General features: G+C 34.0%; 1 protein-coding gene across 6 annotated transcripts; it reads right to left on the bottom strand.

Annotated features, from left to right (window-relative positions):
• On the bottom strand, positions 1,745-17,667 carry LOC109334251 (sister chromatid cohesion protein PDS5 homolog A-A-like). 6 transcript variants are annotated; one of them, XM_019569902.1, is made up of 33 exons: positions 17,420-17,667; positions 14,695-14,898; positions 14,348-14,529; positions 13,465-13,591; positions 13,094-13,312; positions 12,465-12,681; positions 12,230-12,375; positions 11,989-12,131; positions 11,250-11,399; positions 11,110-11,158; positions 10,836-11,027; positions 9,961-10,143; positions 9,243-9,397; positions 9,039-9,165; positions 8,816-8,965; positions 8,666-8,722; positions 8,370-8,506; positions 8,126-8,243; positions 7,819-7,953; positions 7,514-7,710; positions 6,476-6,632; positions 6,240-6,377; positions 5,673-5,744; positions 4,920-5,582; positions 4,718-4,825; positions 4,482-4,561; positions 4,200-4,251; positions 4,022-4,108; positions 3,864-3,901; positions 3,544-3,603; positions 3,316-3,464; positions 2,413-2,867; positions 1,745-2,304 (listed from the first exon to the last, which is right to left on the bottom strand). In XM_019569902.1, exons 1-33 carry the CDS (start codon positions 17,510-17,512, stop codon positions 2,254-2,256), a joined length of 5,091 nt encoding a protein of 1,696 aa, XP_019425447.1. In that variant the 5' UTR covers positions 17,513-17,667; the 3' UTR covers positions 1,745-2,253. The 6 variants fall into 6 exon arrangements, with proteins under 6 accessions (XP_019425447.1, XP_019425448.1, XP_019425449.1 ...); XM_019569903.1 differs by having other exon boundaries at positions 4,022-4,111; positions 4,203-4,251; XM_019569904.1 differs by having other exon boundaries at positions 6,243-6,377.

The raw sequence follows: 17,972 nt of genomic DNA, 5'->3' as shown, positions 1-17,972 counted from the left end.
ATGACACTAGATATAAGTAGAACTAAAATTTGTGTAAAAATAAGATTAATTATAACTAGACCATGAAAACTGATATGATGTGCATTATTCTTTTACTTGGTGAATTTTATAAGTGTCATTATATAGTATGTGGACAATATTAAATAATTTTGTATCAAATAAATCACTATTATTTTCACTTTATATTTAATACTCTTTTATTTTTCATAATAATGATTTAACATACTGGCTAGGTACTATTCAATAAAGTTAATGTAAAGGGATAAGAATGGATTGGAGAAAGAAGTAAATGGAGTTGATAAAGTTTAAATACTAGTATTTTTGGAATATTAATACATTTCTTAATAAATTTGAAAATAATAAGTACTGTTGGCTAATTCTCCTAATCTACATAAATTAATTTATAAATAGGACAAAGATTACTTATTTATGGTTATTTTATACTCTTACAATCTTTATATATATTTTTATACGAATATATTAATCAAGATCCAACACTATTGTTTTATTCTTCTTAGTATGAAGGTGTTTTAGCAATTAATGTTATCCAACTAGAATTCATTGTGATTGGCATGATATCAATAACTCATTTATAATGAAGTGAGATAAATCTAAAGCAAGTAAAAATTAAATGTTTTAATCTGTGGAGCAAGTAAACTACTCACAGTTATTAGTAATGGCCAAGTTAATAATATGTTTGGATTGTTTCATACACACAGTAATTAGTATATTGGGGATTTGAATTTAGAAGCTTTCTCATTCTCGTTATTTATCATTTCGTTTGATTATTGTATTCTTCTGTTCTTTTATTTAATGTAAAAATAGTATAAACTTGAATAGCTAACATAAATATTTTCTGATCATAAGTCCAAGAGAATATAAACCAATTATTTGGATATGATGCTATAAGTCTATAATGAGTCATAGCTATTATTGTTTTTCCTGGCAAGTAGAAAGTCCATTAATTAAAAAGGAATATTACCAAATTCACTAGTAATAATGTATGTAAAACTAAGGTAAAAGCTATTCAAACTTATAAGTTATAATTGCCTATTCATATAATCAATCATAATTTTTTAAAATAACAAATTAAAAATACAATTGGCTAGTAGGAAATGTATGTAGGTAAGTGCTGAAGTGCCAATCTTTTAAGTTCAAAAGATTTAAAAAGTTTTTGATGCGAAATTTGAGAGAGAAATATAAATTGTTCATTGACGTGATATAATTACCTCGGATAGTAGTCCTTAGCTACATTGCGTTTCTTTACTACATTTGTCATCATTGATTAAGAAAAACGGTGAAATACATAAAAAAATAATGCGCAAATAAAAATATTGCTAACATATTCCAACCATATGATAGAAGAGAGATTAATTTCCCCTACGCCTAGGAGATAACCCTCTTAGTTAAGTGAATCACGTCCCTAGCAATTATTTCATCAATTGCATTACACTTTCCTTAAATTCACTCATTATTTGACATGTATCTTCTTCCTCTTCCCTCTACAAGTTTTCATTCTAAAATATATTATAAAAAGAAAAAATAATACACATGTCAAACAATAAGTAAAATTAAGAGATAAGTTATCTCCGGATATAAGGAGATAAGTTATCCTGTATACAAGGAGATAAGTTATCTCCGGATATACAGAGATAAATTATTCTCAATTAAGAAACCATGTTTTTCCTATTTTTGGCCAAACTTAACATATGCATCACAAGTCAAGAATTCCAAGTAGTCACGATTGTTGAACTCATTTCAGTCCATAAAATAAAAAACCACAGGTTTACAATGCACAACACAACAACATGAAGGAGTTTATGGTAAGTTCATATTTGTCACATATGCTTAGACTACATAAGTATGAAGTTAAAGATACAGATACAGACAGACACAAATACAATGATCCTCACATATGGCTGTACAAATTTATCCAGATAACAAATATGAATTATGTTGTAAGGATGAACCACATCCTCATGAATCATATGCTAAACCTATTATTACTACACTAATTAATGGTCATTTAGCATAACAATACCCTAAAACCCTGAACCACTTGTTTTTCCTAAACATGAGCATGCCAATTGTTGTTTTACATTCTACAGAATAAAACATGCCAGGTGTTGTTTTCCTAAACATGCAAAGCACATCCATTAGTGTATCAATGAATGGCACTGATACCTTTACTTGCACTGAATGAGACTAAAATGCTGCCATCTTCAAAGATTTGTGCTGCAGCAGCCAAACTGTTCACCTTTTTTTCCCTGAACTTTTCTTTCCTGAGGGAAGTTTCCATTTGCTCTGCATCAGCCATTCTCAGTGATTAGCTTAAATATGTAATATTTATTTTCAAACAAAAAAAAGTAAATAAAAGAAGGCGCTGTAATTCTTCAAAGGTTGGTTATTTACCAGCGGCTCATCATCAGAAATCTCAGCAACTCTGGCACCATCAGAACTTGTTAACTCATCAAGAGATTTTTTCACTTTTCTAGGGCTACTTTTATCATCACTGCTATTTTGATTCCCTTCAGAACCTGATTCTTCTACATTAACATTTTCTCTCAAAGATCCACCTGATTCATCCACAGCTCTCTCTTTTGAACTATTTTTTTCATCATCACTTTGAACTCCTTGTGGGACACTCTCACTTTCGTCAAAATGCCTCTCACCATAATCCTGTTTCTCCTCGTCTGAGTCTTGCTTTTCATCTGATCCCTGCTTCTCTTTATCTGACTCTTGCCTATACCTCAAGTTCTGCTTTTTCTTGGCCCTCTTTCCACGTGAAACTGATTTTACTTTCTTATTAGATTTCTTCTCCTTGACTGTGATTTCATCAGACTCAGCCTGTTCCCCTTCAGAGCCACCTACGATAGAAAACCAATTAAAAACTACAGTCTCACATAATAATGAAGTAGATAAAAATTAAGCAGAAGTAATGAGGAAAAACAAGAATATCAATAGCCAATTATAGCTGATGAGACCCAAGGAATAATACTCACAATTTAGCAAATGCAAGAACTGAATAAAAGCTAAGAAATTTGCAGAAAAAATCGGAAAAATCACCATCATTTCCCAAACTAAAATGATTTAGCAAATGAAGAACGGAATAAAAGCAAAGATTTTCGGTTGAGGATGGATTTAGTCATGGTTCTAAACTATAAATATAAGTTATCGTAAAAAATACCATATAACCATGTTTACACAGTTCCTGAAACATTAAATACATTATACAATTTTGCTTTATACATAAAACCATTATCACATGTTATCAGTCAGAAAAACAATTGATAATTGTATTTTAAGATATATTACCTGAGTTCATCTCAGCCTCAGATATCACGGCCTCTTCACGGACTGATATGTCAGAACTCTCTTTGGTTTCCTCTTGATGAAAAATACTTTTTGATGCACCTTTTCGTCCATTTTTGATATGCTTATTAGGAGATTGTTTACTGTTAACACTACACCACAAAATGATACATGTTATGATGATAGAACATAGAACAAATTTGCAAATGCAACTCATATTTTTCCACTAACATTTTCGTCGTCCTTTTACTCGCTGAACCACTTGAATCTTTCTGTTTCTTCCCAGTAGATCTATAAAACAAGAAAATCAACCCACAAATAGAAGACACACTCAGAATGGAATACAACATCATGTCAATTAAGCTAGTGGAAATACGACTCACATCCACTTAAGGCAAATGAACATGTATCAGAATTTTCTAAAAAATGTGAAATATTTCATATTTAGATGTACAGTGAAACACACACACACACACACACACACACACACACACACACATATATATTCAAAAACAAATAAATTAAAACTAAATTGTAAAGGGAATACTTACGCTTCACGAGAAGAGAGTGTTTTTGTCGGCTTTATCCTCTGGACAAGACAACGTAAAATTAAAAAATCAAACTTCAATGGTGATGCTCGATATATTTTAGTAGATATAGAAAAGGTAGAACTACTTCAGAAAAAGAACACTAATGGAAAATCAGTGACCTTAGTAGGTCTGTGACTATGGTCAATAAGCTCCCAGCGCTCCTTTTCCAAACGTAGAGTCTCAACTTCTCCATCATAATATAATATCTTCCATGAGACATGCCACAGTAAAATTGTGTTAGGATGGAAATAGTTATTTGCCATAGTAATTTTGCATCAATTCAGAGTGTGAGCTTACCACGTGCTTCCTCTTTAAAGGATCATAAGACTCAACAGAGCCTTCATAAAACCTGCAGAACATCAACACATATGTGAATGTCAGGTAGTAATCCTACCTGGAAAAGAGAATGCATTGGGGATTTTTTTAGAACGATGTCTCTCGGGTTCAAAGAAGGCATACAGAAAGTACACTAGAGAATTACATGCTAACAATTAATCGAGTAGTACACAGAAATCAACATCAGATAATCCATTCAATACTTTTACAACCTATCTCTCTAGATTTATCATAGCCACTTACTGCTTATCCAAAGGCCACCAAATTTTAATTCTGCAGCCAATTAGTTCTTCAGCATCAGTATCACCTTCCTTTTCTGTGCACTATATATAAAAAAAATAAACAAAATCAAACTATTATCCGAGGGACTTGTTGGAACACAACACTGATTATAAAAGGTGAAAAGAAATCGTTTTTGTGTGTTTGAGGGTGGGTGAAAGATCCACAACACTGATTATAAAAGCTGTACACAGATTTACCTTAACTATTCCTCCAATACTTTTTCTTTTCACCTTTTTAGAAGACCCTGTGCACGACTTGAAATTGCCACTTTGAGTCTTATCAGTTGACTTTAAATTATCAGGACTCTGCAACAGAGACAGTAAATAAGCATAAGTCTACAGCATTGATTAATTCTGCTTTAGGATCATGTTATAGTATCTACTTGACAGTATGATTCACCTGCAGATCATGCTCATCAGATTTATCAGCGTCATCTTTATTATAACTTTCAGAGACCTTGATGTTTGATTTTAATGAGTGGTCATTGCCTCTGACTGTTTTTCTTGGTATAGCTTTGATATCTGTATCAGGGTTGATTTTGGCATCTCCCAGTGACTTCGCTGTTTTTCTTGGTATAGCTTTGATATCTGTGTCAGGGTTAATTTCTGCATCCACCAGTGATTTTGCTCCAGGCGATTTTTCCGCAGAAAATCTCCGAGGACCTGTTGCAGTACTACTTGATCTGAATTTTCCATGAGTAAGGGAAGAACGCTTACGTTTGGGCACTGGAGAGGGTGTTTCTTCATTACCATTTCTTTTTTTATTTGTTGCACACACTGGATCCTTCTGCAGCTTCTTCCTCAAAGAATGCTGATGACCATTGCTGGATTCAAAATTAGCAGACATCTCCAAGTTATCCAAATTAATTTCTCTGACCATATTTAAGACGTCGATATCATTTTCAGTCTTTTTTGTTTCAGTTGGTACAGACTTCTTCTTTTTCACCTTTTTGCCCTTGGTTCCCTGGGATTTTATGTTCTTTATAGTTTTTCCCAGGGGCACTTCATTTCTGTCTTTTTCACTGTCCTTTAAAGCATCAACCTCAGCTAATTGAGATGGAACCTGAAATATGGGAGAAACATTATCACATGGTTCAAGATTTAAGATGCACCAAAAGTGACTATTTGACTTTATTCATTGCATCAGGCATACCATTTCTAATATAAGTGATTCAAAGTGAGCCAAGACACTTTCATCAGCCAACCAGGTTTTCACCTCGCCTACCTGCCAGATGAAATAAATGGAATTAATAAGGATTTCCTAATTAGAAGTGATCCAAAATCTTACAGATGTTAAAAATCTGTGTCAACAAAGGTGAATAAAATCCATCCCAATTCCATGTTCAGATTAAAGCTTGTTAAAAACCAATCCAATCACATAATGTCAAACAATAAGATGCTGTCACCATTTAAAAATCTAGCTAAATTATGCAAAATGTCTATATTAGAGCTATAGCATAAAAAATTCAACAGTGAAAAATATCAACTGCCATATGTTGAGCCAAAGTAACAACAAAATCTATAACTTAAAACACAAACATTCTAAGTGATCAAAAAAAATTAAAACCAATTAAGGTGATATGATGCAGGCAATGGTAATGCTACATATTTGATAATAAAATGTATCCTAATTAGAAACTATTTGGAAGACTATTTTCCCTACTGTAAAGGAAGCTTGGCATACTAGAAGGGAATTATATATGTCAAGAAAAGAGAATACCACGGTGTCATCGTCCTTCTCACGTGCTTTGTATAGTATTGGAGGTAGAGAAACTGAAGACAACCCTTGCAAATCAACGTCCTTCTGTGCTAGTCGCTTGGTGATTGCTAACCCAAGGTCGCATATGGCATGAGAATTCTGGCCATTCATTGATCACAAACATAAGATTGCAGTCTCTTATCATTGACATTTTCAAATTTTATCGATATCATAAATTAATAAAAAATATCCTCAACCTTTGACATTGATGCATCAAGCATATCTTCAGAGTGTTTGATACTTTGAAAGATAATGGTGATGGTAGATAGGGCTTCCTTTTCCTTGTAAGTGTCTACTTCTGAGTTGACATCTTTATCTCTTTGCAGCAGCAGTGATAGTATCAAGTGCAGCTGCCTATTTATTCAGCACAGCATAAAAGTTCCACAAGAATGAGAGTTCTGAACATATTCCAAATTTAAAGCTTACCAGCAGAAGTAAATCTATAATTATCAGCACAAGATGCATTCCGTATTCATATTTAAAAACATCGCCTACACATAACTTGTGGAGTACAACAAATCATTAAAACATATACGTTGAAGTGTTACAGTCAAGCAAAAAAAACAATGCATGCACAAAACTAACTGTGCTTGGGCAGGGAAGATCAATTAAGCATTAACAAGCAACCCTTACAACCAAAAGCCTGTGTGTACTACACATGCACAAATATGTGTATTTCAACCTTATTCCAAACTCAGACTCTATATAAGCTATCAATTAACAGTGCAGCCCTGCATGCATAAACGCAAACTAAAAAAAAGCAGGTGGCACGCATTGTGTCCTTCACACCGTGGACAACCGTTGATAAGTATTATGCATATTAACATTATAAGGATAGTTAATCTTCCGTGTTTCTTCGTAATAGAGTAAGGCTGGTGCTTAATTTAGATGGTGATAGTTGACATCACCAGAAAGGCTTCTGGTCTTCTATAAATATAAACCAGTCAACCGTTCTACAACTAACTCTAATAACTAATTCTACATGAAAAAACTCTAATAACTAATTCAATTACTCTGTGTCTTGTCTCTCTGTTTTGTCTCACTTCTAATAAATATAAACTATAAACTACAAAATCAGTACACATGGCACTGACAGTTATAATACCAACATACACAAATCCAAGCCCCCACCCACACACACTCTTTTTCTCTTTTAAGTCTCTTTTTAACCCATTTTAGAATAATATGTAAACAATCAACAAGCATGCACCAATCCTGTATGGGTAAAGCAGTACCTGTATATATTATTGTATGCTTCAACATCCTTACACTCATCAATATTGGGGCATGATATGTTAGCAAGTGCATGAACTAGGTATGGAAGGATGTATTCAGGATAAGTGGTCAAGGAATTTGTGTCTGATTGCACAGAAAGTTGCCTTTCCTTTGCTTGCTGATGCATTTGAATAATTTCAGCTAGGTTCTGCTTATCCTACGATAACAAAGACAAGTCATTATAAAGACACGCAATTGATGTCAAAGGTAGGAAAATTTGCAACTTCAAAAAAAGATTATAATGATCAGATAATTTATAAATTACCTTTGCAAACTCCTCTGGCTTGGATTCAAATATGTTGAATACAAAGGCACAAGCATACTTGGCATCCAAAAGGTGCTCTTTTATATACTGATGAACTTTGCTCAAGAAAACCTTCTTAGCTTGAGGGAAGCTAATCTAGAAGGCTCAAAAGAAGACAAAGTGAAGCCATGATTTTTACATTGAAATGAAAACTTTGACAAATTAATTTCTGCTAATAATACATACGGAAAGTGTAGTCTGGATAATAATGTGGTAAAAAAACATAAATTCTCAAGAAGAAATTAAGTAAACAAAAGGAGGAGCCCACCTCTGATGTCCTTAAAGTTAAGTGGAAAATATCAGCAGGTATCTTGTGATCCCAGAGCCTGGACAAACGAAGAACTGCCTTTGCAGAAGCAAGCCTCAAATGGGCCTTATCAACCGAACTGCAAGAGGGCATAGATGAGTACATAGTATTTGAACTGACAAATCCAATTTGACAGGAAAAAGAGAAAAGGTGATAATTTTCAGATAAATTAATTAAAAACTATAGCTCTGTGCAGCCGGTATACCTTGAATGTAGGTCCTTTGATATTTCACCAAACGAAAGCATGTTTCTAAGAATATCCAGAAGACCATCAATACCAGGACGAACATGAGCATCTTTAACGGGCAAGTAGCTCTTCACCAAGGTTTTAATGCCATATATCTGCAGGAGAGAAAGAAAGAGATGGGGCACAGAAATAGAGAATAAATAAACTGTCAAAAAGCAGCTAACTGGCAAGCATTTTCCAATGTATCATATTATAGATTACAGGTGCTATCCGAAGTATCTAAACAAATAGAATAGACTATTCTTTCTACCTACCTTTAAATTGCAAAGATCACTTTTATCATCCCAAGATGCTCTTGTTTGATCTTCTTTCTGGAGGAATTAAACAAGCATGTAAATAAAAACCATTACTTCCATATTTATCTCAAAAACGAGCAAGCCATTAAAGGAATTTGTGAGGCTTACACTATCACTTTTAAGAATCTTGTTTATTATAAATTCTTCAATCTCACTTTCTCTAGTTTCAAAAACAGGCATTGCAGTCTGTGCAATACATCCTAGAGACTGCAGTACTGCAGGCAGGTGTGTTCTCTCCTCCAGCATATCTACAAGCCTCTGCATATAAGGTGAGAACATCAGCATAAAAATATTAGACAAAATTATAATATATGAATTAATAGTATAAAACCTTGTATAGAACAGAGAGAGACTTCAGGCCATCGTCTTTTGTTATTGCAGCCAGTGCATGCACAGCATACTTGGCCTGTGTCCGACTGCCTTCTAAACATAACCTCTCCAACATAAGGTCAACAGAACTGCATAAACAAGGGAATCATAAGAATACCATACAAGGAAATGGATGTTCAGAAGTTAACAAATCTAACAGTGGCACCTTGATGTAACTGCAAGTTCTTCACGAATAGTACCACCAGCCTTTGCTAAAACATTCAAAACACCCTCTTTAATCATATCATTATTATCCTTTAGTAAATTCACCAGCTCCTCCTCACTGCCACTGAGAAGAAATGGACTAAAACGAGCAATTATCTGCATTTTATCACAAGTGGGGTTAACCAGAGAGTTAGAATAGGCCATCCAATATTTGTAATTTTCATGTCCAAAAGGACCAAAATGAATGAAAACATGCAACTACATAATAAAATTGCAGAAGCATATGATATCATTAAAAGGATTCCATAACATGGTATCAGTGCCTCAACCAAGGGCACAGTCCTTACCACTCACATACTCTATATTAAATTCAAGTTTGACCTAAAGTACTGGTGGGACTGTGCTTGCTTCACACCTTAAGCTTAAAAAGAGCTTTCGCATGAGAACATGAGTTAGAACTTAGAAATATCAATATAATCATTCATTGAATTTCTCCTAATAGCTTATGTTTGGGATGAATTATTATTCTACAGACATTCAACCTATGCCCAAAGATACAAATTAATCAGAAGTGAAGACATAAGAGAAGAGTTAACAATTAGCAGCCCTCCTGCTTTTTCTTTCCAAAGAACTTAAAAGTAAATATAGTCAATAATAGACAAAACATAATACAAATGTTAAAGAGCCTAGCACAATAATCCCATATGGCATGTTCTTACCACCAATATATTCATGCAAGATTGTATACGCTGATAATCCTCTGCAGATTTATGAGCAACAATCTCCGAAAGAACAGCTTTTACATGCTCCTTGTTGAAAATCAATAAGGCACACTTGACATAAAAGGTATTCAGAAACGCATAGAGCTGATGTTTCTCACCAAATATTTTAAGCAAATCATCCTGAGGGCAAAAAAGTAAATAAATAACCAAAATCAGAAAATAACAAACTACGAAATATAGGTCCACTCTTTCTTTACTATAAAAGAAACATAGGAGTTAGTCTGAATCAAAACAAGAATGTACCACTTACACATTCCAATACTGCTTATAGAATCCTAAGGTAGAACAAATATTTGTAATTATAGTGTTAACATCTATTTGGTTCATCTTATTGATACCTTTGGAAAAAGTTAATACAGGCAACGTCAGAGCAGATCCAGGGACACATTGTTGGAGTGCAGTGTATTATTATTATGCCAATGTAGTTTAGAAAGGTATATTCTAGGTTCAGTTAGTTAGATAAAATGGTCTAGATACTATGCATAAATACTTGACAGTTGACACTGTAGCTACTGTGATTCAGACATTCAGTTAATTCAGTCACCAAACCAAATTTTCAGATTTTATCTTTCTCTCAGATTCTCACATTTTCTCAGATCGCTAGAATTCTGAAACACAAGCATAATGTATCAGCAATAAATTATTAAGATTTAAGACTAGTGATACATCCTAGAGGAATTGACTTGAGTATCAACTTCAAAAATTTAGTTCTCAAATTTTTAATACCGAAAATAAATTCCCAAGCAGTTTGTGACGGTGATTATCAAATAACTATATTCAAAACTATATCTATCAGTTTCTAAATATATTACCCAGTGTGCACGAGTTTGATGGAAGGAAGCATTCGGGTCAACAAGATTTGTCAAAATTTTCCAGATATTGTCGTCTTTTAATTGAGCAAGGATCTGGAAACTCTCCTCAGCCTTTGTTGGGTCAGCAAATGAACGGGACATTACTCGGAAACAGAATGTGATCTTTTTCTGGACCTCAGGATTGTCTTTATCCTGCAGTTAAATGAGTTCAATACCTTTTTCTCATGAAATTAACATTTAGAAGTTCATCTTTCTATCTTACAAGATCACATACCTGACTCATCTGCCTCAGAGTCAGATACTTCTGCATCTCTTGCTGTAACCTGCAACAAAAGTGGTACCATAAGAACTGAAAAACAGAGACACCATACACCAGGAGGTGTAATAGCCATCACAGAAGTCGACCAAACTTACCCTTGTTTTTGTTCCAGTATCTTTTCAAGAGCCTTGACCTCCACTTTATCAAACCCAGAGAAAATCTCAACCCAATGCTTAACCATGTAATTGATTGAAAACTCCGATGGAAATATTGACCCACATAGAACAGATTCAATTATCTCTGACCTGTAGAAAAACAATATAAATAAATAAAACTCAAACGACATCATTATTCTAAGACGTCCAACTATTTCCATCATGTACAGGTGAAGTATAGGAAAACCGGAAGGAGTTGCAGAAGAAAAAATAAAAACAAGTTAAAGCAACAGGCAGCAAGCTTAGTACAGCAAGGATTTTCAAAATAACAGATTTTATAAAACAAGGGGCCAATCGAATTCCATTGTTCACACTATTTTGAATCAATATTATACAAACAAAAAAATCCATGATATATAAGTGTAGTAATCCTCCTCAGATCTTGGGTTAAAATGAAGCCCTATGTAGCTTCAGGTGGATTGTGTTTAAAGCAATTTCTTACACAAGCACTTTAAATTTACAACAATGATAACAACATTATAATAATAAAAATAATTTGAGAAAAAATTATCAGTCCTTATTTTACCATCACAAAACTATAAGATATGTGTTTCCATTGTCTTCAAATCTTACATATGGAAAATAAAATAAAAATCCATAACCTGAAAATAATGACCATGATGTAAATAATGGCAAATATAATAACAGAATGTCTACTCTTGCAGCATCAGTGTTTCACCTGAAATCTTTGTCAAAGAAACATCTAAGGATCTTCCCTGGAATCCAGACATATTCATTGGGATTAACTGTGTCCGAGCTAATCTCACAAAAAACTCTATATATCTCAGCCAACCGCTCCATGGTATACTTTTTAACAAGGAACTGGAAATGCCAAGCAAAACACAGACTTGAGATGCAGTGAGTTGAAATTATAAGAGAGTTAAGAAAAAAGGTAATTTAGAATTAGGAGGTATACATACAGATTTGTCATGAAGCCGTTCTGCAACAAGTTTCACAGTTTCAAGAGGAACTGCATTTAGGGAATGACATGCAACATCACAGATAGCAGCCACAATTTGCTTTTGAAAATTTTCATCAAAATCCAGCAGCCGGTCACAAAGGGCAGCTAAAATAATTTCCACAAACAAAATAAGCAGATATGTTATAAATACAAAAAACTTAGACTGAATTTGTGTATATCTTTAATTCACTCACAAATTATTTGAGGAGCTTCAGCCCTAAAAGGATTTGATAGTAGACAGCTCTTTACATGCTCAAGGACCGACATGCGAACCTGAAGATCTCCATCAGTCAACCTCTTTAAAAATTCTGAAAATATAGGCTGAAACAATTCAGGAATGGAAGGTCCAGGAAGAGCAATTAAATCGCCAACCAAGTTCACTGCTTTCAAACGGGTTTCCAGCTGATCGGCCTGCAAGTTCCAAATTATAAATAAGAATCCAGGCATCAACATTGAATGATAACTGATAAGCAAGGGTACTATTTTTCAAACCAATAAATGAATCCTCCTAACCAATTATCCTAATAACCATCCTAATTACTAAATAAAGTACTGATTACTGAATGCCTTTTATATTCCGGAGGCATTGAATGCATTTACTTTTCATTCAATATTTTCTTTATTTACTCAAAGGAAAATCTTTTAGGAGGATTTGTAACTATGACATTAGAACTATAAATTCTAAAACCCAGAAACTCCACAAAGCATAACACAAAATTTACACAGTGAAACATCTTTTTGTACCAACAAGGTAAATTTATTAGGAATAAATACTACAAGAAACCACATAGAGAATCAGGAAAGACAAAAAATCACTAATCACCAGTAGCTCTCCTGTGACATAAGGGAGAACTCCAGATAAGATCTGAGGAGCACAGGAATAGAGATCGCAGATAATGTCATGGTATTTTAATGGACTGTCCACTGGCTTGCTATCTCCTGACATTAATGATAACAAGAATTGCTTAATGACGGGTTCGAGTCTTCCTATGCATTGCTGTATGACATTCATAGAAAGCTTCCTCGCAGCTGCAGTAACATCCTGGAATAAAAAATTACAGACAATCATGTTTCTTGTATAACGTTAGAGGTAAGGTTACACCAAAATGATAATAATAATAATAATAATAATAAGACTCTTTCTCCAAGAGCATCAGTTACTGAACAATAACAAGAAAAAATTTAAGTACTTACTCGTTTCTCACGACCTAGCATAGACAATAGAATGGATAAAAGATCATCATGAACATCCTCACTCTCTTCTAAGAGAACGACCATTATAGTTTGCATGGATGTCAGAATACTTTCTGGATGATCATCTCTGAGCATGAAACAGAATAGACAAGCACCACTCAATAATCCAAAGAAAAATTTCAATTGAGGAAAGGAGTGTATAAAAATTGACATTCAAGGAGATATACCTGCCTAACTCTCAACTTGTTGTCGAATAGTTAAATGTTTACCAAAAAAATAAAAATAAAAACTAAGTGTCGAATCCTATAGAATTACTACTTATATAATTAATAACCCAACAGTGGTACCACACAGAAGTACTACTCAATACATAAGACTGATAAATCAAAATTAGACACTAAAACAACTGACAAATTAATAAGGAAATAATTTCAAAGTGGCCAATCAATCAAGATGTCATCAACCTGAGCACACACAACATTGTGTTATGCCTAGCACAGTTTCATGTAGTATAATATGCCAAGCATCACGCGTAATATCCAAAATGTTATTGCAAATAAAAACTAAAGGACAAAATAGGTTGGAAAGGGGGCAATAGAATGAGAGAGTGGTTTCACTGTTTTTTACAGAATTACAGCACTAGCCTCTCTATTCCAAGTACATGAAGACGTATAGTTTATGTTTGTCTAATTATGTTTAATTCATTTTGTAATATTATGTAACCGGAAAAAAGAATAATCTCTGGAACCAATACTAAATACAGACTAACAAATATAAAGTTTGCAATCTTGGAAGCAAATAGCAGCAGCTTTAAGAGAAACAATATTACTCATAACATGAGCACAACGTTACAGCTTACTAAAAGATTTTATAATAAACTAACCGGGCAACAGTGAAGAAAGTACGGAACATGTCATTCACCAGATCATCACATTCAAGATCCAACATTACAACACAAGATCTATATTTTGCAACAGTATCCAGTATAACAACTCTCTGGTCAAAGGATGGACCACTGGTATCATTCAGACCACTAAAAGTGCTCACAATCAACTGAAAGATGTCCTGCAAAGCGATATAGAAATGATCAGTATGAAGCACATTTTGTTCCCAACTAAATTTCACTTTTGGCTTGGCTGAAAATAAAATGAAAAAAAATATACCAATTAAGATAAAAATAAGAAGACAACCTAAGTTATATAATAAGATAACTTATGCAAATAAAGGCACCTTTAGAACATCATCACTGTAAGGCGCTTCAGGTGCAGTGATCCGAGTAATCTCACAAAGAGATGATGCAACAAGAAGTTTGACATCCCTATCTTCATGCTTCAGCAATTCTGGCTTCACAATTGCATCAAAAAACGGTTTGATTGACACCAATATTGAAGCTTCTGGTGATTGATACAACTCAGCAAGGCATGTTGTTGCTTGCTGCAGGCAGAGAAACATTTTGTGTGTCGTGGGGTGAGTAAATTAGCAGTTGCCAATGAAAAATCGCCTTGCACTTTAAATTAAAATATTTATGCTCTAAAGCAGCAGCATAAATATATAAAAAAAATTACTGCTTAATATTAAAAAACGTTATAGCGCACGTTTGGCCTCAAGCATATTGTATGCTTTTGTCAACTTGGTTTTTGCTACTTGGCCATACCACATTCATTTTGCAGTAGGAAAATGGAAAACCCATAGCAGGGAAATCCTATGTACCACTGCGAAGTCCATTCTTGTTAACCCCTAATACTCTAATAGTAAGTTTGGGCAGAAAGAAAGAGTTTTCAACAAAAGCTTAAACAAAATCAGTACCTTTTGTTACTGTGGTGATTAGATAGTTGATAGTTCAGTCATAATTGAAAGACACGGTGACTATAAAGCAAACAACTATCATAATACTATATTAGTATGTCCATTTGACCAACTTAAACAGTAGTATGTAAACCTTAAATGAAGCCCTCATTCACAATCCAATATATGTTTCTCAATTTTCTCTCCTCGTGCTGCTTGTTGCTTAATCAACAAAGACCGACTCTTTGAAACTTAACCACTATATTACTAGTTACTACATGTCCGATTAAAGACTTGCAGCACAAGTATAGAGCCAGTTCGTCCAGGCATTCCCTCAACAGGTCCTCAAATTTTTACAAGAGGATTAGCATTAAGAGTGAAGGAAATGGAGATGTAAAAGCTGCCCTAAGAGAAAGATAATATTTATTATATTATCATGTTTGGCCAAGAAACCAGGTAATATGATTGGTATAGTATATCTAGGTAGTCAATCCTGGATAGCAAAACCAAGCGGCCGACCCCAAAACGCTATAGTGGGATGGCCGCTACAATGACGTTTAGGAAGACAATTTAAATAATTTATAAAAACACGTAATAAATGTTAATAGAAGAAGGTGCACAAAATTAAAGATATACTCTAATTAATGATTAAAACAGTTTCTTTAAAAGTAATTAAGGATAAAGTATTTAGAGGAGGTTGAAGAAACATATGCGTTACATAAAGAGATGAAAACCTAATGAACCTTTATATCTAATTGCAGAAGAACCCATAATATATAAGTTTTAAAAAGTGCATCACATAAGACAAAATCACTGCAAAACGCAAGACACAAAACCAACTGCGTAAAATGCACAAGACAAACTCAATACACACACATATGAAGACAAAATGAACCACAACCCGTTAATAACGGTAATATGAAACGCACTGTTAAAGTGGATTTGATATAAAAAAACAAGAAAGGGTATTTCATGTTAGGTTGTGTGGGACCCGGTTGGGTTGTGCAGTAACTTAGGGTTTTTTAATGCGTCGAGAAGCTGCACTTTCATGTCGTCGTCCCTGCCACAAACAAATCTCGCTGTGAACCCCACCGTGGCAGCTACAATAGCAGCCCACACTGCCCACAAAGCAGAAATGCAACGATCATGTCAATAGCATTGCAGCGACCCGCAAAACACACTGTGATACTGCAATCACCAGCTATTTGGCACGACCAACTACCCAGTTGCATACATCAAAACTTTTGAACTTTAAGAGCAGTGCAAAAAAGCTGACCAAGCATTCAGCATGTGTGATCCCTAAAATGCAAATGGATTTTTTGGAATATAACTGGGTTTCTTTCTCAACTAATCTCATAATACAACTCAAGTAAACAACCCTTTCAACCTAAAATGCATTTTGAAATTGAAAGGGGCACTAATCCGTCCACAATAATAATGATGCCATAACGTATCACTCAACAAATTCTAGGTTGCATTGAATTAGGGGATTCAGTCATTCAAAAATCACACAGTAGAGTAAAAGCAAGCAGCTGCAGCTGCTAATTTATCCGTAGAAAATTTTAATTCCACTTCTTTTCCTCCATTCTCATGCAAAGTTGCATATCCTTTTTCGCTCAGTTTTCTCCGTATCAAAAACAAAGACAGCCTATTGAGCTCAACTACAGCACAAATCACAATATAATACCAACATGACAATGACATCATATTCAAACCTAAAGCACCTTCATGACAAATCCCTTCACAAATTAACCTAACTGAAAAGATTCTCCACAAAATTGTTTCAAATAACCTACGGTTTCACATCAAACAGAGTAAATCTGCCAGCTTCAAAAACAGAGTAAATTTGCCAGCTTCAAACACAGAGTAAATCTGCCAATTTCAGAATCAGGGTAAATCTGCTAATTTCAAAAACAGGGTAAATCAGCTAATTTCTCTTCTCCATTTACAACAAGTCAACAACAATCCTCAAATTACAAACCACGCAGACTTAGAAACACAAAAAACATTGGTCCAAAAAACCCTAATTAACACATGTTGAGCTAAATTCAGTTATTGCATGATACAAAACAACTTAATCTATCAAAAATGACTTCGTTTAACATAAACTAACGGATATAACTAACCTAAAAAAACAGAGAAAAATGAAAATTATGAAAATCCAAAAAACCTTTAGGAGCGTGATGAGAGCATCTTTGGAAGAAGGAAGAGTGTCAAGCTTGGATCCCAGCTCCTGGAGCTGAAGGTAAGGTTCCAGAGCCATGTTGAGACGAAACAAAACGGTGACGTTTTCAGTGTTGCGAGTGCATGAGTTGCTACGAGATTTGGTTTGGTTTGAATTGAAGTGAACGAGTTAAAGAGAGAGAGAAAAGAAGGGTTTTTGTTCTGTTTCTCTCTCAAACTATTATCTATGTATCTATCTTCGTTTTTTTTCTAACACTGAAGTTTATGTAAAGCTGAAACTCACGTGCTGACTTTTGTTTTGCAGAGAAGTCCTCGTATCTTATCGTATTTACGAATCTTTCCCGTTTCAAGTTTTTTCAATTAAAATAAAAAATGAGATAATAATGGAATGAGTCTTAACTCTCTAGGGTTAGAGTTTGTAGTTGAAATGTTTCAGTTTTTAATTGATGAGTATTTGTTAGTTGAGGTTTAGAATAAAAATGAATTCATTTCTAATATGTTTTTTATATTACTAAAATTATGTAGTTGAAAGGGTCTGA

This window comes from Lupinus angustifolius, chromosome LG19 (genome assembly GCF_001865875.1).
Source record: "Lupinus angustifolius cultivar Tanjil chromosome LG19, LupAngTanjil_v1.0, whole genome shotgun sequence".
Classification (NCBI taxonomy): Eukaryota; Viridiplantae; Streptophyta; class Magnoliopsida; order Fabales; family Fabaceae; genus Lupinus; species Lupinus angustifolius.
Note: the sequence above shows the minus strand (reverse complement) of the source record. Positions and strands in the feature narration are given on the sequence as shown.

Bases quoted from the DNA above. Each gene is read 5' to 3' on its own strand.
- LOC109334251 (XM_019569902.1), bottom strand. From the start codon at position 17,512: ATGGCTCTGGAACCTTACCTTCAGCTCCAGGAGCTGGGATCCAAGCTT. The intron at 8,966-9,038 runs GTTTTATACTAT...CCTTATATGCAG, and splicing joins CTCTCTCTGTTCTATACAAG to AGGCTTGTAGATATGCTGGA. The intron at 5,745-6,239 runs GTATTCTCTTTT...TTCATCTGGCAG, and splicing joins AGAAGGACGATGACACCGTG to GTAGGCGAGGTGAAAACCTG.